This window comes from Rhinoraja longicauda, chromosome 12 (assembly GCF_053455715.1).
Source record: "Rhinoraja longicauda isolate Sanriku21f chromosome 12, sRhiLon1.1, whole genome shotgun sequence".
Lineage (NCBI taxonomy): Eukaryota > Metazoa > Chordata > Chondrichthyes > Rajiformes > Arhynchobatidae > Rhinoraja > Rhinoraja longicauda.
Genome location: NC_135964.1, coordinates 31,919,115 through 31,942,992, shown reverse-complemented (window position 1 = coordinate 31,942,992; position 23,878 = coordinate 31,919,115). Strand labels below are relative to the sequence as shown.

Sequence of the window (23,878 nt, the reverse complement as noted above, 5' to 3'; positions counted from 1 at the left end):
GCAGAGCATGATCAACTACATTCTCAATCTCCACTCAAAATGGCAGATACTAAACTTATCTGGCATGTTCATACTTGTGGTTGTGAGGCAACCTTTTCATTTTACCTTTGCACCTTTAAAATGGGTAGGGCTTTGAGTCAGCTTTGATAGTAGCTCAACAGATTAAATCAATATTAATTAACCAGCAATTCACTTGCAGTAACTTATACGTAATTATCTCATTCCAGTTAAAAAAGAAATGTCAACAATATCAACTGAAGCAAAACATAAATAACACTTTGAAATTGAAACTACCAGCAGCATTCTAAGTCTGTGATCCGGCTACATCATCATCTATCTGGTCAAGCCCTCTTAATAATGTTGTGCATTTCAATGCGATGACTTCTCATTCTTCTAAACTCAAGGCAGTACAGGCCCGTTTGTGCCTAATCTTGTCGTATGACAAACTGGCTAGCCCAGCCGTCAGTCTGGTGAACGAACTCTTGCTACATTCCCACTATTACACATTTTTCTTCCTTGGATCAAGGAATTTAATACATAAATGGGCTGATATATTCCCTCAATTTTATGTGACAACTCAAAAAGTTATCCAATGGCAGCTGAGGGATATGAAGGGAAATTGAACATGTAAGGCATTACATAACCAGAAATTCTCTCTTTGATATTTAATTGACTAACACTAAAATTGACTTCACATAAAATGGCTTGGACTCAGAGACAAATCTCTTACTAAAGTGAGGGATGAGAAACTGCTTGAGTGTACTGATATGTCATTTTATGGCTAGCCCAAAGATGTTTTTGGCAAGATTGACTTTGGAAGAGGAAGGCGGAAGATCTGGAAATCTGTCTTCATCGACGGGACAGTGGTGGAGACAAAAACTTGAAATTCCTGGCCATGCTTATCTCTGAAGACCTGTCCTGGACCCAGCACATTGATGCAATCATAAAGAAAGCCCATCAACGCATTAACTTCCTTAAAAGATTGAGGAGATTTGGTATGTTAACGAATATTTTCTTGAACTTCTACAGGTATACACTAGTGAGCATATTGACAGGTTGAATCACAACCTGGTTCAGCAAGGGCAGAACGGTAGCGTAGTGGTAAAGTTGCTGCCTTACAGTGCCAGAGACCCGGATTCGGTCCTAACTACAGGTGTTGTCTGTACAGAGTTTGTACGTTCTCCTCATGACCTGCGTGGGTTTTCTCCAGTTTCCTCCCACTCTCCAAAGACGTACAGGTTAGCAGGCTAATTGGCTTGGTACAACTATAAATTGTCCCTATTGTATGTAGGATAGCGTTAGTGTACAGGGATCGCTGGTTGGCACGGACTCGGTGGGCCGAAAGGTCTGTTTTCACGCTGTATCTTTAAACTAAACTCAATTGCCCGGGAAGCCAGAAGACTGCAAAAAGTGGTGAACATGGCCCAGTCCTTCATGGGCACTGACCTCATTTCACTCCTGCCATATGGTGTTTGCCAGTACTATCTTTACATATCTGTTGTGCTGCTGCAAGTAAGAATTTCATTGTTTTGTTTCAGGACCTATGGCAATAAAGCACTCTTGATGAAAGTAATTTGTGAAATATGTGACTTGATCCAAAAGCTGAAAGATCAGTCACAGGTTGCAGTTGGGTTTAGATGCACTGGATTCACAAGTTATTTGCGCTCATTCAACTATCGGAAGGTATATTGCTGTTATACTGACTTCAAGTTTGGGTTAGTTTGATGTCAGTGAGGCACACTTGAGCACTACATTTTTAATGCTATGTTTCACTCTGGGAGCATCTAGGTGATCCAATATTATTTGCTTCTATGAGTCCGTCACTAGGTTATAAAAAGTGACTGAGCAACAACATTTTAATTAAACCATTAGATGGCAAATTTCTGGAGTCCAAATTATAATAAGAAAATAGCTTCAATCCAAAGTGATTTTTTGCAAGAAGTGATTCACCAGCAATGCAAAGATTCAGTCTACCTGAATGGAGGTTCCCCTCTTTCATCAAAGATGAGGTCCTCACTAGGGTCTCCTCGATATCCCGCAGCTCTGCTTTTGCTCCCCCTCCCCCCAGTCATAACAGGGACAGTCCCCCTTGTCCAACTTCCACCCCATCAGCCGTCGCATATAGCACATAATCCTCCAACATTTTTGCCACCTCCAATGGGATCCCACCACGAGCCACATTTTCCTATCTCCACCCCATTACACAGACCGTTCCCTCTGCAACTCCCTGGTCAAATCGTCCCTTCCCTCCCAAACCACCCCCTCCTCAGGTACTTTCCCCTGAAACCGGAGGAAATGCAACACCTCTCCCTATACCTCCAAGGACCCCGACAGTCTTTTCAGGTGGGGCAGAGGTTCACTTGCATCTCCTCCAACCTGAACTACTGTATCCGCTGTTCCTGGTGTGGACTCCTATAAATCAGCGAGACCAACCGCAGGCTCGGAGATCGTTTCGCTGAACATCTCCACTCAGTCTGCCTAAACTTACCTGATCTCCCGGCTGTTAAACACTTTAACTCCCCCTCCCATTCCCACACTGACCTTTTTGTCCTGAACCTCCTCCATTGTCAGAGTGAGGCCCAACGCAAATTGGAGGAACAGCACCTCATATTTCACTTGGGCAGCTTACACCCCAGTGGCATGAACATTGACTTCTCCACCTTCAAGTAACCCTTGCTTTCCCTCTCTCTCCAGCCCTCCCCCTTCCCAGGTCACATACATTTTATCTCTGTTTACTTTGTTGTTACCTTCTCCTAGCTAACAATGTTCTACTCTACATTTTCCTTGATCTCCATTCCCTTTGTCTTATCTTCACACCGCACACTTCCTTATCTATGTATCTCCCTCTCCTCTGACATCAGTCTGAAGAAGAGTCTCAACCCGAAACGTCACCCACTCCTTCTCTCCAGAGATGCTGCTTGTCCCGCTGAGTTACTCCAACATTTTGTGTCTATCTTGTCTAATACACAGGAACATCCTGGTAACTGAACACCATTCATTTGGAATTCTATCCATGGAAACTACGACACGACATTATACATGAAAAAGCTAAATAAATTTAAAATAGTATGAAACTATCTGTTTTTCATAATGTACCCATTTCAGACATTATATATTTTGAATAAATGAATACATGCCAGTTCAATAAATAAGAAACTTGGCCTGGACACCAACATGGTGAATGTAAATAGCTTTGTATAGTTTTGTCTTCCCCATTCCAAAACTGCACAAATCCTTTTTACTCTCATGAATCATTACAGGGATGACAAGTTCTAATGCTTTACTGAAAAAAATGGGAACAATGGCTTCCCTTCCCTCATTCCTCAATTCACTGTTGTGTTTATTGGCTTTCGTGATATCAACACCTCCTCAGCAGGAAACAGAGGACAGAATATAGCTTAGAGCATGATTCAAACCCAGATGTTAAAGCCGACAATGTTATCCTGTTGTTCAACTAAGCACATAATGCACATTAGTTTTGTTAAAAAATGTCAAATGTCTTTTTGAAGTTCACAAATAGCCTAGCAAGTAGGCATGATAACAGGCAAATATCCAAAAACCAAAATTGACACATTAAAATAGCAAAGAATAAAAGAAACAAAGGGAATAAAAATAGTAGACAGAGAGGTCGTAGGAATATCACATTTTCCTTGTCTCAATACAATTACTACATTGCCAGGAACTCCGTACAATAGGCGAGATAACTGATTAGATTTAAAAATAGGATGTCTGTTAATTGCTTTGTGCTCTCTACAATCTAAATAGCAAGTATTATTTCAGCTACTTTGATGACGCAATAGATAAATGGATAGTGCAATAAAAACTCAGTTAATAAATTTATCAGCAAAAAATACAGATTAATTTAATGAATTTTGACAAGAACAATGTCAAAATAGAGCATTATGTGTAAGAATAAACAATCCAGCGAAAGCTTCTTTTTGAAAGCTTTGGCTAAAGTTCAACAAGAGGGAGGCCTATCTTCACAATTCCCCAGAGTTAAACAGATTCATACATAAATAGGCTGTTTCTACTAAAACATAGGTACTGAAAAGATGAATTTAAAAAATGCATAAAATAATGAATTGATCATGTCTAAACAGATTTGCATTTTGGGTCAGTCATATAGTATGGAAACAGGCTATACAGCATAATTCATTCATTAGTTTAGTTTATCAGTTTAGCTTATTGTCATGTGTACAGAGGTACAGTGAAAAGCTTTTGTTGCATGTTAACCAGTTAGCATAAAAATGAAACATGATCACAATCGAGCCATTTACAGTGTATAGATACATGATAAGGGAATAACACTTAGTGCAAAGTAAAGCCAGAAAAGTCCGATCAAGGATAGTCTGAGGGTCACCAATGAGGTAGAGAGTAGTTCAGCACTGCTCTATGTTTGTGGTAGGATGATTCAGTTGCCTGATAACAGCTAGGAAGCAACTGTCCCTGTATTTTGAGGTGTGCATTTTCACAGTCCCTTTTGCCTGATGGGAGAGGGTAGGGGGAGTGGCCAGGTTGCAACTCATCTTTGATTATGCTGCTGGTCTTGCCGAGGCAGTGTGAGGGATAAATGGAGTCAATACAAGGGAGGTTGGTTTGTGTGGTGGTCTGGGCTGCATCCACAATTTGCTTCGATTTCTTGCGGTCTTGGATGGAGCTGTTCCCAAACCAAGCTGTGATGCATCCTGATAAACTGCTTTCTATGGTGCATCTGTAGAAGTTGGTGAGAGTTGTAGATAACATGCCAAACTTCCAAAGCCTTCTGAGGAAGTAGAGGCATTGGTGTGATGCTTTGAAGGAAGTAGAGACTTTGGTGTGCTTACCAAGATGCCCCATCTAAGCTATTCCCATTTGCTTGGGTTTGGCCCATCTATTATCATTATTATTATTATATTACTAAAACTCTGATCTTGTATGTATGTATGTGTGTATTATAAATAAATAAATATATATGATATATATATATCTTTTTTTTTTGAGATTCGGTTATGGAACTACAGCCAAAACAGCAAATGATAGCGCCACAATTTCAGCACCACCATTGTCCTGTTAATGAAAAGTTTTATTTAAATTAGTCTTATATTTTTAAAGTTAGAGAGATTTTAAAGTTTACCTTTCAAACCGACTTCTTAAAGGTCTTCAGCATATGATGTCACAATGGGAGCCGCACAACTTAATTACACCCCCCCCCCCCGGAGGAACTCGGCATCAGAGAGAAGGCGAAAGAAGATGGCCGCTCTCCTGCTGCTGGCCAGGGCCAGGGTGAGTGGCTCCCTCTTTCCCCTTAGCCTGCCAAACCTCTCCCTGGAGCTCAGGTCCTCAAATCGTGGCAACAATTCTCAAATCTTCCCTACACTCTTTCCAGCTAAATGGCATTTTTCCAAGACCAGGGTGACTCAAAATGGAACATAATAGTCAAAGTGCGGCGTCACCTATATCTTGTATTATAACCTCAACTTCCACTCTCAATTTCCTGACTGATGGAGACAAGCATGCCAAAAGTCTTCTTCATCACCCTGTCAATCTGAAATGCCACTTTTAGAGAAATATGTATTTATATTCCGTACATTCCTTCTCTTCTATCACACTCAAGTCCCTACTGTTCATTGTGAAGGATTTGCCCAGAATTAGCTTCCCAAAAAGCAACAACTCACACTTATCTGAATTAAACTCCATTCCTTGGCCCATTTACCTAGCTGATCAAGATCCTGCTGTAACTCTTTAATAACCATCTTTACTGTCTAGCATATATTTTAGTATAATCTGCAAACTTATTAATAATGTATCGTCTTTCTGCTGACTGGTTAGCACGCAACAAAAAGCTTTTAACTGTACCTCGGTACATGTGACAATAAACTAAACTGAACTAAACTGCATTGAACTCGTACAATTACATCCAAACCTTTAGTTTAGGTTAGAGATACAGCACGGAAACAGGCCTTTCAGACCACCGGGTCTGGGCCGTCCAGCGATCCCTGCATATTAACATTATCCTATACACACTAGGGACAATTTTCACATTTTTATCAAGCCAATTTTACCTACAAACCTGTATGTCTTTGGAGTGTGAGCAAACTGAAGATCTCGGAGAAAGGCCACGCAGGTCACGGGGCGAACGTACAAACTCCGTACAGATAGCACCTGTAGTCGGGATTGAACCCAGGTCTCTGGTGCTGCAAGTGCTGTAAGGCAGCAACTCTACCGTTGCGCCCTGATTTTGGGCCTTTGATATTGATGATAAACTGAAATGGGCCCAGCACCGATCCCCGAGCGCACCACTCAGCATATGCCTCCATTATGAAAAACAAGCTTCCACCACCATTCATTGCTTCCTATTATTTAGTCAATTCTGTTTCTAGTTAGCTAATCCTCCTTGGATCCCATGCAATCTGTCCTTCCAGAGCAGTCTACCATGCAGAACATTATCAAATATCTTGCATCTATGCCCCTACCCTCATCAACCTTCTTGGTTACTTCTTCAAAAAACTCAACTAAATTCATATGACATGACTTCGCATATACTAAAACCATGTTGGCTAACCCAAATCAACTCTTACTTTCAAATGCATGTACATCTTATCCCTCAGAATCCTCTCCCAAAACTTGTCTGCCACAGATGTTAGGCTTAATGGTTTACAGTTCCTATGATTTTCTTCAGAGATCTTCTTAAATCGAGGCATAACATTAATAAGCCTATAGTCTTCCAGTATCTCACCCTTGGCCAATTACGATTCATACATCTCCAATAGGGCTCCCACAATTTCTTCTCTAGCTCCCACATTGTCCTTGGTTAACCGGCACCTCCTTTACTATTTTCATGACACTGCTACTAACTTTCCCTATTCAAAGTTCCCTAGTCTTCATGTCTTTCTCTGTAGATATAGGAGAAATATTCATTGAAGACTCAATTAGTAAATTTGAAAGTTTTTATTATGCTTACGAGACTGTGGATAGCACCAGGATTAGTGACTGAAGTAGACAATCTCAACATATAAACGTAGTGCAGTTGGATGAAAGAAAGTTAAATAAAGGAACCAAGTATGGATAAAGGACATTGAGTATTTAAATATCATGTGTACTGACAATAGAACATCGATATTCTTACTTATTATGGCTGAATGAGCCCATAAATTCAATACACATAAATATATAATAACTAGAGCTTTCTTAAACTTTATTGAAGTGGAGAGCAAGAGCATGAGAGAGTGACTGCAAGTAGATAAGTATACCTTTAAAAAGAGAAATTATATTTTGGAGTTTAATAAATATATTGGGACAAAGCAATAATAATGAGACAATGATAACGTTTTACCTGAGTGACTAAGTATTAGTTTGTTTTTAGTTTCAGATGCCCCTTTAGGCACAAGTTAAAATGACATTCTGAACCTGCAGCATAAATACTATAATTGCACACAACTTCAAGTATTTGATCTGCATTATGAACATGGATTGTCTAAATATGTGGACAACGAAAGAAAAATGGCATGTCTAAAGAATATCTAGATATGGGCAGAATCACCAATTCAACTGATTATACTTTGCTTTATGTCAAACATTAAGTACATTAAACAGATGATCATGAACAGTTTTTGCAAGAAGAAAATCTGAAATTAATACCTATTAATTTAAACCATCCGACGCAATACAATAACTTCCATTAGAAATGGCCTGGAAATTTATCCCATGACAGCTGATAAAAATGGCTTTAAGTTTTAATTAATGTTGAGTTAATGATAAATTTAATGGACTGAATAGGGGAAAATTAGCTTTATACTCCTGACTACTTTCCAGTAACATATTATTGACCTGCACAAGACTTAATTTGCCACTAATCACTATGGCATTAAAATGTCATGTGCTTTTTATCATAAAAGCTAGTATTTGGACATGGTGTCGTTTTGATTTGCCCTGGACAAATTGACATAATGTTATTACAATTACTAAGGCAGTAAAGCATGCCATAATCAAAGTGATAACAGTAAACTGGATGGACTTTGATCTATTTTATTCCAGCAACTATCTTTGTCTCGTCATGGCTCATCATAAAATGTCATTACAGTGGTGCCAACATTGGAATTCGTGGCACTATAGGTTAGAATAACACAGAACACTGGCAAAAAATATTTTGACAGAATGTGCTTCAGGACACATAAAAACAATGGTAGTGGCAACAAAAATTAAGTAATTAATCCCAATAGTGGCTTAAAAGGCTGCTGCAATATTTACTATTAAAACACAAGTACTTGTGCTATAAAACCAGGGCAAGCGCTCAACCAGGAAAACCAAGCCCAAAGTCAAAGTAGTATCTAAATTGCTCATACACACTTATGCTGAGGACAATAACTAACTCCATATGCAATAATAAGCCACCGTATGTTAAAAAGCACATTTTTAGAAAAATGATCGTGTAGATGCAAGTATATCATTGGGTTATCAAGTGGGCACCTCCCTTCACTGGTATTTCATTGAGTTAGACCCACACCTCAGAAAGGCTCAACAGTTGGCTACTTTAACCACTAAAAATTATTTTTCAAGGCAGATTTTTTTGCCTTAGTAATCAATTATGTCTCCGACCAATTATAGGATGAACCAACCACAAACGACACTTTCAAAATCAACAATTTTGTTAGTCAGCTCAACACAAATTCCATTGCATAACTTCACATTTACTAACAGCAACATACCCTTAAAAATTTGCTCACTGTACTTGTACCATTTTTATAATGTGTGAATTTGCCAACCTGACTGTTACCGAGATACCAAATATTCACACATTTGTGCATAAAAACGTGGTGCCAATCTTTGCAACCAAGAACATATGAAGAGAGTGTACACATCAGGCCAACAAATAAAACCCTATATGGATATCTCAAAACTGGTTTACTGGAGACTCAAATAAGGCATTGAACTTTTGCATGTCAAGTAGCAAGCAAAGATTATTTTTTAACTTTCAGATTATTTTTACCATACCAAGTAAAAGATAAACAAAGATAGGTTTGTAAATTTCACTTTTAAAACATGATCTTGAGAATCGTTAATCTCACAAAAAAACAATGATTGTAGATTTCACTTTGTGGATAGCTGCAAGTTTAAATCTACAAAACTGCAAGCTGTGTTCACAATTTTCAATAATTATAGATCTAGAAAAATCCAAGTAACCTCTTCATTTAAGCTCATTAACAAACATTGTTATCTGCAAATAGGGAACGAAACTCACCGACTGCCAAGCAATAGACTCCATGATCCTATGTTCACATCTTTCCACGTGCTTTATCATCTCTCGGGTTAGATTTGGTTCTGCTTTAATGAAGCTCTCGATAACTTTATAAAACTCATAAGCCTTTATATTGAATACGCGAAGGATCCAGGGAAAGGAAAGGTCAGTTTCTGCTTGAATGCTGCTCTTCAATGAAACATTCCCTATAAAGAAAATTTAAAATGTTGTACATCCAGTAATTCGTAATAGCTAAGATTGTTTGCAAGGAATTTCTTTAAATTAGTTTGTTTTATAGGAAAAAATAAGCTCTTTAATGTCAAAAGTTTTGGTTTGGTTCACCCTATGATGCAATAATTTCACTTAATCCCTGACGTTTGAATGTTGAACAGTATCTACAAGGTACCTACAAACGTCATACAGGTTTGTACACCGACTTTCTGGCAACTGGTCCCCACCCCCCATAATCCAGACAAAATTACGAGAGTTCAGTTGAAATACCCTGAATGGCCACAGGTGGCATGGCGAGTGCTCTTTCAATTCATGTCCCTCCATCGTCAAAGTGTTATTTGTTTAAATATAAACATTGAAATCCCTCCATGGCCTTGTCTAATTCTATCTCTGCTGGTTCAATGTTTAAGTTTATCATGTTTCCACTCTGCCTGGCCCCCACGCACCACACCACAACCCCTCCTCCCAACATTCTGTTTGATTTTCCTTTTACCCTGCAGAACACTAAACTTTCTGTCCAGCCTTCTCTAATTTACTGGGCACCTTTAAAAGCCTTCTTCCCAAAATCCCTTTTCAACTATATTCTCAATCTTCCTTCCTAATTATTAAGACGATACAGTAAACTCTAATTTTAACAGATATAACAGATTTCAGATGTCGCCGATGGACCTGCCAACCCATTACCAGGTCCCACCGTCTTACCGGTCATTTAGAGACCTGGTTTCCAACCCCAAACCAACTCGCAAGGTGCACCAGCGAGCTCTTCTTCGCCCACCACACGGTGACACACCTGTTGTTGCGGCTCACATTGTAGCCCCTGGCGACTGCGCTTTCTTTGGGCCGTCGCTAATGACCAATGTGCTCGGTCATTGTGGGGCTCCCACCCCTCTAACCTGCTGTCGCTTCCAAGGTGGAGTAGGTCGGCGACTGTGGGGGAGGAGGATGCGGCGGGGGGAAGAGGCCAACTGGACAGAGCGACGGGGGGGGGAGGCAATCTAGCGGAGAGCAAACAAAGAAAGGCTGACAGGGAGAAGCAGCAGCTGGTGGGAGGGGTGGGAGCTCCATAGTGACCAAGCACATTTGTCAATGGCGACCGCAAGGGGCAACAACAGCTGTGTCACCGGATTGTGCAGTAGATGAAAAAGGACTCTCTGGTGCACTTTGCGAGTTGGGAGTGAGGTCGGAAGCCTGGGTTCTAAACAGCCATGAGGAATGGTGGGAGCCAGGGATGGGTCGGCAGCTCAATTTATTCAGTTTACGTTTTATATTTGTTGTATTTAGGTTTTTGGCACTCCATGGTGCTTTAGAGACATGGGAGGGGTGTCATTGGGGGCCAGGGGTCTATTGTCGTTTCATTATCATGTGACCTCTATTGGTGCGGAAAACACGGTAATCCAGAAAGGCTCTGGAACCGAGAGGGCCAGAAAATCGGTTTTCAATCTGTACCATTAAAGGCCTGATAGACTGATTGAGCAATTTCTTAATTTTTCAACCACGGAACTGATGTAACCGAATGAAACTACCAAGAGATTAATTAGACCATATTTTCGCTATTTCATTTATTTTTGCAATGATTGTCTGAATAATATAGGATTTATTATAATTCCATGTGCTAGCATTACTGCCAGCAATATTAAGATTAAGCTGCCTCATCTCTAATGCAAGACATTTGACAGCTTTAACTGCCAGACAGGGGACCAAAATGGAAAGAGGGAAGTAAAAACCCATGAATCCCAGAGAATACAAGTCAACCTATTGTAGAATCAAGAAACCGCAGATACTGGTTTCCAAAAAAAAGTGGTAGGTGATGTTTCAGGTCTGGACTCTTCTTCAGACTGATGTTTGAAGAAGGGACCCACTCCGAAACAGATTTCGGGGCGGGTCCCTTCTTCAAACATCATTCTGAAGAAGTGACCTATCTATGTTCTCCAGGGATCCTGCCTGACCCAAAGAGTCACTCCAACACTTTGCATATTTTTTCCAATCAATCTATTAGCTGATTGAGACTCAAGAAAAGGAAATTAAAGTGTATTAAGATAGAACTGAATGGCTCATATTACAAAATATTTACAATAGAAAACTCATTCATATACTTACAGGTCATACCATATGTGGTCATAACAACTTCTACGGCACAGGTTAGAAGGGATCCATGAAAAGTAGCATCATTCAACAACTTGCTAAAAAGACAGTACAAGTGATTTTTTAAATTATATCTATTTAAAAAAACAGAATGGTATTAAGATTTTTTTAAAATCTGTAAATTTACCTAAAATTTTGGACAGAAAGACGCTTTTCTTCCTGCAAGTATCAAACAGAGAATAAAGACAACACATCTGAGAGCACAACAATTCAGAAATGTCAGTAAAGCGATGACTGTAACTAATGAGGTAATGGTTTTTGGACCAAAGATTGAGTAAAGAAAAGTTGTATAAAATTTATTGAAATTGCTGCAGATTAAGAGAGAACCAGATTGAAGGGGAAAAAACTCTTGACTGTGTCCTCACCAATCGATCTGTGCTAGATATATTGACACATATTATGAGTAAACATATCACAGTCCTTAGTGACACCCATGTGTGATAAATAAGATATTCAGTGCAGATACTTTCCATTGACAACTGTAAATTTATTAATCACCTTGGGATCACAGGCAAAAGTAACAGGATTTTAACTGACTTTAATTGATAGCTTTCTTTGTCTTTCACCTTACCATTATAAAGTCAGGAGACCAGCTTGACCTTAGTAACAAATTGAACCAAGTATACTTAAAAATAAAGTGTGAAATGAATGTGTTGAACTGCAACACATACCTGTCAAAAAGTTAACACAGCAAGTAACAGACAGAGCTAAGCAATTCCATAACCAATTAATCAGATAAAAGTACTGCTGACCTGACATATCCAGGTTTGAATAGTTGTGAACAATTAAACACCCTGAATAAAATAATCTAAAAACGTTTCAGCCAAGCACCAGGGGAATGATCCATCTTGGCTTATTGGCAAAGACACAGCCAATGCAGATCTGATTTTCATGTGATACAGAAAAATAGATGAGGGCACTGGTTATAGGAAAGGCTATGGTATCAGATCCCACCCTAGCTATGGCGCTGAACACGTGCACAAGTACAAGCTGAGTCTCTAGTCAAGTTATCCTAATGCTAAAATAACACACTCATCTTCTTGAAAACATTGACATTTATGACATGCATCCCTGTCCACCAACAAGGATCAAATCTAATCAAACTAATTACTGGTAAATAGAAATCAAAAACTACAGATACTGGAAGTTTAAAATAAAAACACTGAACATGTCAGACAGTATTTTCTGTTCTAGAATGGCTGATTACTACTTCATCAGTTTACCCTCAATTAGCTGTGTGATGGAGGCTGTTGTCAAGTAGCAGTTACTAAATGCTCACTAATGTTCAAATTTTAATTCTATCTAGTCCACATCTCAAAACTTCCAGTGCTTTACCTGAAACCAGGCCAAGAGCTAAGATCTAATGATAAGGTAGAAATAACTGCCTTGACATCACAACACCATTAACCGAGTTTGGAATCAAAGAGCATCGGTAGTATCAGGTTTAAAACACTCCACTGGGAGGCAACATACTTCACAAAATATTGGTACAGTAAACCCATGTTATAACGGACCATAAGGGGTTGAGAGTGGTATCCGTTATGCCGATTGTCCGTCATAACCGAGTAATGTGTTAGGATTGTATGTAGTTGAAATAAAGAACTTCAGATGATGGTTAATACACAAAAGGACACAAAATGCTGGAGTAACTCAGCAGGTCAGGCAGCATCTCTGGAGAACATGGATAGATGACATCTGTTCACAACTGAAAAGTGTTCAGTTCCATTTGCATTTCCCCAGAAAATGCATGCAGAATGCCATTTGAAATGTATAGATTGGCCTGATGGGTGGATATATTCCAGTGCAAATCAATAATTCTCCACACCAAGATATAAAACAGTCTCCCTGTCACACTATTCATGCTGGACTTTAATTTCATATTTTTTTAATTTTGGGCTACTGTTGAATTTGATCATGTCTCTAGATTGTTAGTTCCGACATTTGGATTACTTTCTTAATATGAGCATATTGTTAAAAGATCTGTAAATATATTTGTTGTTTAATTGAATTGACACAAGGTATCATCAACAAACAATGGGGTATTCTACTTGTAACTAATTCATTTAGTTTTGCTGCCTTGACAGCCAGTTCTTTATCAAAGACCACAACTGCAGTAGGATGAAACATCATCTGCTTTATGTGATTCTTAACTACATAAAGACGACTTCATCTTTTGGAAAAACACAGCAATATTCCATTACTCACAAATTTTGAAGTTATGTAACCAAATTTCATGAATATATTTTCCAAACAACATGAGGCAGTCAAATTGAAATAAAACAGTTGCCAAAGACATTGGCTTATAACTGAACTTTAAATATTTAAAATGGCAAAACTTATTATTTTCCACATCTACCTTTAAAAATTTCTGCCCACACTGTAATTAAAAAACTTACCGATTTCAACATGGATTCCATAACTCTATAGTACAACCGTACACCAAGATTATATCTCTGAAGGAAACAGAATGAGATAAATTAATCAATCAATATAAATAATGAAGCAATGAAATCAACAAAAGAATATATTAATACCTGTGATCCAATCTCAGCCCATCCTTCTCCCACGGCCCGAGCAAAATTCTCCTGAAACTTTTGACCCAAATTCTCCACTCTTTTGGTAATGTTGATGGTGGGGTTTATTGTACAATTCTGAAAAAAAGTAGAACAATGCTGCGCCTAATATTCTGGTAATGTAAAACACAAGCTTATGCAATGTCTCAAAAACTTGGGATCTTTCACCTTTAATTTGTTAGACTAATTTCAAGAAGTGGAATTGTAGTAACTCTACTTCTCAGAATAAATCACTAGCACTGGAAAGCAATGGTCTTGTTTTCTCGTTTAGAGCGCCATTGCTACAAAGAGTACTTATAACCTGGAATTCTAAATATAACTTATCTATATATATATATATATCTATCTTTATTAAAAGTCAGATCTTGTGTATGAATTAATATATATGTATATATCTGTGATTTCGCTGATTACGGCAAAACGGTAAAGCGTAGCGCCACGATTTTTGCGCCGCCTTAATCACCACGCAGACAGCTGCTGGAAAATGTTTTTTAAATTTAATTCGGTCGCATATTTTTTAAGTTACAGAGGTTTTAAAGCGCTGCCCCCCCTGATTTGTTGAAGGTTTTTAGGGGGGCGCTGTGGTGCGGCTGTGCTCAGTACGCATGCGCGGCATCTCCTCACTTGTATATATATTTCACTGATTCGGCTGATTACGGCAAAACGGTCAACCGTAGCGCCACAATTTTTGCACCGCCTAATCACACCGCTGGACGCTTGCCAAAATGATTTTTTTTTAAAATTCGGTCGTTTATGTTTTAAGTTACAGAGGTTTAAAAGTCAATACTTTTTTCTCTCAGTTATTTCGTCTGATTTCGGCAAAAACGGTGAACCGTAGCGTCACGTTTTTTTGCACCCCCTTAATCACCACGCTGAACGCTGCTGGAAAATGATTTTTTTATTTGATTCGGTCGTGTATTTTTTAAGTTACAGAGGTTTTAGTAAAAATTAAAAAAATCCAGCCGCTTTTTCAATTGCCTTCAGCATGTGACGTCAAAATGCCCATGTGACAAGAGCTACTGATTTATTGAAGGCTTTCAGCGTGGTGCGTCTGTGCGTATGGGCTCCCCTCTCATCTCTCCCCTTGCTTCTCTCCTCTCTCCCACACCCGGGAGACCCTCTCCCCGCTATCCCCCCCCCCCCGGACCTTTCACTGATGCGCCCCCCTGCACCCCCCCCCCCCGGACCTTTCACTCATCCGCTCCTCCCCCCCCCCCGGGCCTTTAACTGATGCTAAGAGTGTGGGGCTGGGGGATGAGAAAATGGGGGGGGTCTGAGAATGGGGACTGGGACAAAAGGGGTCGTGCGGAGGGGACGGTGGTGGGGGAAAGAGGGGTACTGGGAAAAGGGGAGGTTCACCCCCCTCCCCTCTCCCCCCTCCCTCCGAGGAGAGAATGGGGGGTGTGGGGACGGGCCCAACGGGCCCTCTTTGCTAGTGTATTACTAAAACTTTCATCTTGTATATTTGTAGGTTTGTGCATATATTTGTTCCCGAAATGCAGCCAAAACGGTACGCGATAGCGCAACAATTTTACGTCCACCCTACTCACCATTCGCCTGCGGTCTTTTTAAAAGCAATTAACTTAATATAAATTTTAATAAATGCGCTTTCCCCCCCCCCCGGAGGACTGGCCACCTTCCCGGCGTGCCCCGCGCCTGACCTTCCTCCTGTGCTGCAGCGTGGCGGCAGAGGGTCAAAGAAGATGGCCGTCGCTGTCGAGCTGTCGCTGCAGGAGAGGTTTGCACCCAACAGGTCCACAGCTCGCTCTGGCCGCCTGGGGCTGGAGTGAGTGGCTCCCTCTCCCATTTCCTCTCTCCTCTTTCCTCTCCCCCCTCGCCTGCCCTCGGCCCCAGGGGAGACTCCCCTGCCGGCAACGGGTCCACGGGTCATCAGTTGGGGGGGGGGGGGGGGGTTGCCGGGCCCGCAGGAGGGGTTTGGGCCCAACGGGGGTTGCCGGGCCCGCAAGAGAGGTTTGGACGTAACGGGTCCACGCCCTCTAGTTTAAACTAAATACAAACCGCATAGTGGGGGGGGTCAACAAATTGCAAATATATGGATGAGGTTAATTAGAAGGAAAGTGCAGGAGTGGTTACTGAAGTCTCCACAAGTAATAGGACAGAAAGTTTAAGAAAGGATAAGAGTCCAAGGTCAGGCAAAATGGGGAACAATCATATCATATACATACAGCCGGAAACAGGCCTTTTCGGCCCTCCAAGTCCGTGCCGCCCAGTGATCCCCGTACATTAACACTATCCTACACCCACTAGGGACAATTTTTACATTTACCCAGCCAATTAACCTACATACCTGTACGTCTTTGGAGGAGAGGGATGGTGATTACTGAACTAAAGGGGTCTGAAGAAGGGTCTCGACCCGAAACGTCACCCATTCCTTCTCTCCTGAGATGCTGCCTGACCTGCTGAGTTACTCCAGCATTTTGTGAATAAACTGAACTAAAGGTGTTATATGTGAATGCATGCAGTATATGGAACAAAGTGGATGAGCTTACGGTAGTTAGAAATTGATAGGTATGACGTTGTGGGCATCACAGAGTAGTAGCTGAAGGAGGATCGGTGGTGCGAGCTGAATACCAAGGTTACACATCCTATTGGACAGAGAGGTAGGGTAGCTCTGCTGGTAAGGAATGAAATTCAGTCCTTAGCAAGGGATGACATAGGATCAGAAGATGTAGAATCCTTGTGGGTAGAGCTAAGAAACTGCAAGGGTAAAAAGACCCTCCAAAGAGCAGCCAGAATGTAGCATACAAATTACATCAAGAGATACAAACAGCATGTAAGAAAGGCAAAGTTACAGTGGTCATGAGGGATTACAATCCATGGGGGAATATAACCATCAAGACCAACAAAGACTGTTTCCACTACTCGCTGTACCCCAGAACGATCCCTGTTTGGAATCCTTTGCCACCGCATATAACATTTGCTGGATAGTAAATCTTTTAAACTGTTGCTTGCAAACACTAAATTTTAAATCTGCAACTGCATGCATGAGGGACTGCACGTTTATAGCCCAACAGCGGCGGTTGGTGCAGTATCAACAAGACAAGACAATATGCAAGTAAACTGGGAAAATCGGGTTGCTACTGGATCCCAAGAGAAGGAATTTGTAAAGTGCCTATGAGATGGCTTCTTAGAGCAGCTTGCAATTAAGCCTACTAGGAAAAAGGCAATTCTAGACTTGGTGTTGTGTAACGAACTGCATTTGATTAGGGCGCTTATGGTGGAGGAATCCTTAGGAGGTAGTGACCATAATATGATAAAACTTAGCCTGCAGTTTTAGAGGGAGAAGATTAAATCAGATGTGTCGTTATTACTGTTGCATAAAGGTAACAACGGAGGCATGGGGAAGGAGTTGGCTAAAGTTGATTGGAAAGGGATCCCAGCAGGAATGACAGTGGAGCAGTAAAGACGCAGGATTTGTTCCTCCAAGTGATGAAGACAATAGACAATAGGTGCAGGAGGAGGCCATTCGGCCCTTCGAGCCAGCACTGCCATTCAATGTGATCATGGCTGATCATTCTCAATCAGTACCCCGTTCATGCCTTCTCCCCATACCCCCTGACTCCGCTATCCTTAAGAGCTCTATCTAGCTCTCTCTTGAATGCATTCAGAGAATTGGCCTCCACTGCCTTCTGAGGCAGAGAATTCCACAGATTCACAACTTTCTGACTGAAAAAGTTTTTCCTCATCTCAGTTCTAAATGGCCTACCCCTTATTCTTAAACTGTGGCCACTTGTTCTGGACTCCCCCAACATTGGGAACATGTTTCCTGCCTCTAACGTGTCCAATCCCTTAATAATCTTATACGTTTCGATAAGATCTCCTCTCATCCTTCTAAATTCCAGTGTATACAAGCCTAGTCGCTCCAGTCTTTCAACATATGATAGTCCCGCCATTCCGGGAATTAACCTAGTAAACCTACGCTGCACGCCCTCAATAGCAAGAATATCCTTCCTCAAATTTGGAGACCAAAACTGCACACAGTACTCCAGGTGCGGTCTCACTAGGGCCCTGTACAACTGCAGAAGGACCTCTTTGCTCTTATACTCAACTCCTCTTGTTATGAAGGCCAACATTCCATTGGCTTTCTTCACTGCCTGCTGTACCTGCATGCTTCCTTTCAGTGACTGATGCACTAGGACATCCAGATCTCGTTGTACGTACCCTGTTCCTAACTTGACACCATTCAGATAATACTCTGCCTTCCTATTCTTACCACCAAAGTGGATAACCTCACACTTATCCACATTAAACTGCATCTGCCATGCATCCGCCCACTCACACAACCTGTCCAAGTCACCTTGCAACCTCATAGCATCTTCCTCACAGTTCACACTACAACTCAGCTTTGTATCATCTGCAAATTTGCTAATGGTACTTTTAATCCCTTCATTGAAGTCATTAATGTATATTGTAAATAGCTGCGGTCCCAGCTCCGAGCCTTGCGGTACCCCACTAGTTACTGCCTGCCATTCTGAAAGGGACCCATTTATCCCCACTCTTTGCTTTCTGTCTGTCAACCAATTTTCTATCCATGTTAGTACCCTACCTCCAATACCATGTGCTCTAATTTTGCCCACTAATCTCCTATGTGGAACCTTGTCTAAGGCTTTCTGAAAATCAAGGTACACCACATCCACCGGCTCTCCCCTGTCAATTTTCCTAGTTACATCCTCAAAGAATTCCAGAAGATTAGTCAAGCATGATTTCCCCTTCGTAAATCCATGCTGACTTGGAACAATCCTGTTACTACTATCCAAATGCTCTGCAATTTCGCCTTTTATATTTGACTCCAGCATCTTCCCCACCACTGATGTCAGACTAACTGGTCTATAATTTCCCGTTTTCTCTCTCCCTCCTTTCTTAAAAAGTGGAACAACATTAGCTACCCTCCAATCCACAGGAACTGATCCTGAATCTATAGACATTGGAAAATGATCACCAATGCGTCCAATGAAGAAAGATTCTAAGGGGAGAATGAGGCAACCGTGGCTGATAAGGGAAGTCAAAGACATCATAAAACTAAAAGAGAAGCATATAATACTGCAAAGATTAGTGGGAAGCTAGAGGATTGGGAAGATTTAAAAACAAACAAAAGGTAAATAATAAAACAATACAGGGAGAAAAGATGAAATACGAAGGTAAGCGAGCCAATACAATAAAAGATAGCAAAAGTTTCTTCCGATACATAAAGAATAAGAGAGAGGCAAGATCATAGGAAAATGATACTGCAGAAGTAATAATGCGGAATAAAGAAATGGCTGATGAATTGAATATGTTTTTTGTGTCAGTCTTCACAGCAGAAGACACCAGCAACATGCATTAAATTCAAGAGAGTCAAGGGGCAGAAGTTAATTAAGTTGCTTTTAGTAAGGACAATAGGTGCAGGAGGAGGCCATTCGGCCCTTCGAGCCAGCACCGCCATTCAATGTGATCATGGCTGATCATTCTCAATCAGTACCCCGTTCCTGCCTTCTCCCCATACACCCTGACTCCGCTATCCTTAAGAGCTCTATCTAGCTCTCTCTTGAATGCATTCAGAGAATTGGCCTCCACTGCCTTCTGAGGCAGAGAATTCCACAGATTAAGGAGAAGGTGCCTGGGATGCTGAGAGTCTGACGGTGGATAACTCACCTGGACCAGATGACTAAACCCTATGGTTGTGAAGGAGGCAGCTTTAGAGATTGTGGTGGCATTAGTGATAATCTTTCAAGAATCATTAGTCAGGAGTGGTCGAAAGGAATGGAAAATTGCAAATGTTACTCCTCTATTCAAGAAAGGAGCTAAGCAAAAAAGGGGAAACTATAGGCAGGATAGCCTGACTTCAGTGGTTGGTAAGAGTTTAGAGTCCATTACAAAAGACGAGTACTTGGAAGCACATGATAGAATACGCCAAAGTCAGCATGGTTATGTGAATGGAATTCATTGCCACAGCTGGATGTGGAGGCCAAGTAATCGGGTATTTTTAAAGCAGAGATTCTTGATTAGTAAGAGTGTCAAAGATTGTGGGGAGAAGGCAGAATACATCAGAGGGAAAAATAGATCAGCCATGATCGAATGGTGAAGTAGACTCGATGGGCTGAATGGCCTAATTATAGACAATAGACAATAGGTGCAGGAGGCGGCCATTTGGCCCTTCGAGCCAGCACCGCCATTCAATGTGATCATGGCTGATCATTGTCAATCAGAACCCCGTTCCTGCCTTCTCCCCATACCCCCTGACTCCGCTATCCTTAAGAGCTCTATCAGTCGACTATGACTGCCGACTGTCCATATTCCGCACTCGGAGTATCGTGTTCAGTTATGCTCACCCTGTCATAAGAAAGGTGCCATTAAGCTGCAACGAGTGCAGAGAAGATTTATGAGGATTCTGCCAGGCCTTGAGCGCCTGAGCTATAGGGAGAAGTTGGGCAGGCTAGGACTTTATCCCTTGGAGTGCAGGTAGCTGAGGGGTGATCTTATAGAGTTGTATAAAATCATGAGAGGAATAGACAGGGTGAATGCACAGAGTGCTTTTCCCAGAGTAGGGGAATAGAGAACCAGAGGATATAGGTTTAGGGTGACGGGAAAGATTTAGTAGGAACCTGAGTGGCACCTTTTTCACAGAGAGGGTGGTGGGTATATGGAACGAGCTGCCAGCGGAGGTAGTTGAGGCAGGGACTATAACAACATTGAAATGACATTTAGATAGGCAATAGACAATAGACAATAGGTGCAGGAGTAGGCCATTCAGCCCTTCGAGCCAGCACCGCCATTCAATGCGATCATGGCTGATCACTCTCAATCAGTACCCCGTTCCTGTCTTCTCCCCATACCCCCTCACTCCGCTATCCTTAAGAGCTCTATCCAGCTCTCTCTTGAAAGCATCCAACGAACTGGCCTCCACTGCCTTCTGAGGCAGAGAATTCCACACCTTCACCACTCTCTGACTGAAAAAGTTCTTCCTCATCTCCGTTCTAAATGGCCTACCCCTTATTCTTAAACTGTGGCCCCTTGTTCTGGACTCCAACATTGGGAACATGTTTCCTGCCTCTAATGTGTCCAATCCCCTAATTATCTTATATGTTTCAATAAGATCCCCCCTCATCCTTCTAAATTCCAGTGTATACAAGCCTAATTGCTCCAGCCTTTCAACATACGACAGTCCCGCCATTCCGGGAATTAACCTAGTGAACCTACGCTGCACGCCCTCAATAGCAAGAATATCCTTCCTCAAATTTGGAGACCAAAACTGCACACAGTACTCCAGGTGCGGTCTCACCAGGGCCCGGTACAACTGTAGAAGGACCTCTTTGCTCCTATACTCAACTCCTCTTGTTACGAAGGCCAACATTCCATTGGCTTTCTTCACTGCTAATTCTGCTCCTATGACTTATGAACTTATGAACAACTTGGCGATAAAATTTCTACTTGCAGATGTTTGATCTAAAGACATTAATATATACAACTGAGCATCCAGAATTGTTTCAGAATTGACACAGCAGCAAAATTTGCAAAAACATTACTTTCTCCTTAAACACAGGCGCAACAATTGATATTATCGAGCCACTCGAAATATACATGTAATTCAAATAGAAATGCTGGAAACTCTCTGCACGATAGACTTCAACCATGGGAAGTGAAACTGAGTTAATGTATCAGATCAAAAACCATTAATCAGAACTGGGAAACAAATTTATTTTGAAGAATCTATGAATCTTTTTCCTGACCTGCTGAGTGTTTCCAGCATTTTCTGATTTTATTTCAGAATTCAAGCATTTACATTTTTTTAAATTTCCATACATATCTGTGTTAGCTCAGAATGGATCAATTTAATGTTCCACAGAATAGAAAATGGCAAAGCATGAGTGATGCAATGAAATTTTAATCTTTAGTTAAGTTTTACATTTAGAACTTTAACTTTCTTTCCTTTACTTTGTTAGTCTGTGGTAAAGAAGCCACTTGCCATTAACAGTTTTACTATTAAAAATTGGTGATCTGACAATTGCTGTCACCTGAGGCTGGGACCACATGTAGCCATTCCTTGATTTATAAAAGGGTTGCATTGAAAATAATTTCATAAATTAAAGAGTTGGAGAAAGTGGATCATGGCTGCTTTGGTACAGTCTATTCCAATTTGTTATAATTAGAAACAGATTTGTAAATCAAAGACATATACCCAAATGTGTCAAAGAATTATAGTGAAAATTTGCTAATTAAATTTTCATAAACCGATGTATACTGTGTATGCAGGTTATCTTTTGCTAATGCAGAGAGTGACAGTCATCTATTCCGTCTCTGATTGCAGTCTATTGAGCTACAAGGTGCCCCCTGTTACAATATATAAAATACACTGAAGCAATTTAAAGGGACGGACAATCCAGAAAACACTCAGCCTCCCATAGACCACCATGATGTTACAGCTTTTGTTCAAGCTCCTGCAACTGGTAGCATTCTCTTTACTTGCAGTTGTTTGGGACTGGGGAAATGTTCCCTCATTGTGCTGAATTTGCATTCCATGGATCAGAAGTGCCTTGCAACATGAATGAACTTACCAGCCAGTAACATGCCAGAATAATATTTAATTTCCCCGACATCACCTAATTTATTAAAATGTATTAAATCCCAAGTTTCACACTGTAGAAACAACAGTATGGAACCAGATTTCAAGCTGCTTGATTCTCATGTTATATTAATTACAAAGTAATTCAATATACTTTTGATATATTTCTATATCAACAATTTGCATAAATATATGCAGCATACAAAAATGAACATTTAACAATCAATATTAATGTTCCTGCTAATAAAATTTGCATATTTTAATTTATTTACATTTGACAGCACTGCATTTTCAACAGTGCTATAGGCAGTGAAAGAAAGAGTACCGAACCTTTGACCCTCATCTAACATCAACTTACGTTAAAATATGCTTTAAGAGTTTCTGAAGGTTTGTCATCAGCTGTATTTAAAATCATCTGTAACTGCTGGATGGTGTTCATAGCAGCTCTGTAACAGAAAAAAAGTCTAATAAAAAACTTTTCATTTTGTATATATTTTCAGAATGTGTGCATTGCTGGCATGGCCAACCTTTAGTATCCATACATCAGTGCCCTCAAGATGATGGTGAGCTGCCCTCTTGAATCATCAGAGTAGGTCTGGTGAAAATGCTCCCACATGTTAATAGGTAGAGTTACAGGATGTAGACCTACCAATGATGAAGGGACAATGAGATATTTCCAGGTCAGGATTATGTGCAATTTCAGTGAACAAAAGTTATAATGTTCCCATGCACCTTCTGCATGTCCTTAGATAGAAATCATAGGCTTCAGAATTAACCTAGATAATAACTACTGCATATTTTAAAGGTACACACTGCAGCAACTGTATGAGGATGGGGGGGAAATGTAGAGAATTAATGTTTAGTGTCAATGCCAGAAAAGCAGGCTGCTTTGTCCTGGATGGTGTCCAGCTTGTTGACTCTTTTTGTAGCTGCATATATCCAAATACACTGAGAATATTTCATTGCAATTCTGACTTGTACTTTGCAGATGATGTCAAAAGGTGAGTCACATGCCACAAAGACTGCCAGTCAATGAGCTATTCTTATATTCCTATTATTTGTGTAGCTGCTGCAATTGAGATTCTAAGTAAAGGTGATCTGGCATTTAATGTCAGGGGTCAATAGTTAATCTACCTTGTTGGAGATGGTCATCCCCTC

At 40.7% G+C, this 23,878-nt stretch overlaps 1 protein-coding gene across 1 annotated transcript in view; it reads right to left on the bottom strand.

Moving 5' to 3' along the window:
• The window catches only part of rb1 (retinoblastoma 1), a 165,656-nt gene that overhangs the window by 85,593 nt on the left and 56,185 nt on the right, over nt 1-23,878 (bottom strand). The window contains exons 12-17 of the mRNA XM_078409411.1: nt 23,079-23,166; nt 14,122-14,238; nt 13,984-14,040; nt 11,715-11,746; nt 11,543-11,625; nt 9,218-9,420 (exon numbers count right to left, since the gene is read on the bottom strand). Coding sequence (XP_078265537.1) covers nt 9,218-9,420; nt 11,543-11,625; nt 11,715-11,746; nt 13,984-14,040; nt 14,122-14,238; nt 23,079-23,166 — 580 coding nt within the window. The remainder of the gene's footprint in view (nt 1-9,217; nt 9,421-11,542; nt 11,626-11,714; nt 11,747-13,983; nt 14,041-14,121; nt 14,239-23,078; nt 23,167-23,878) is intronic.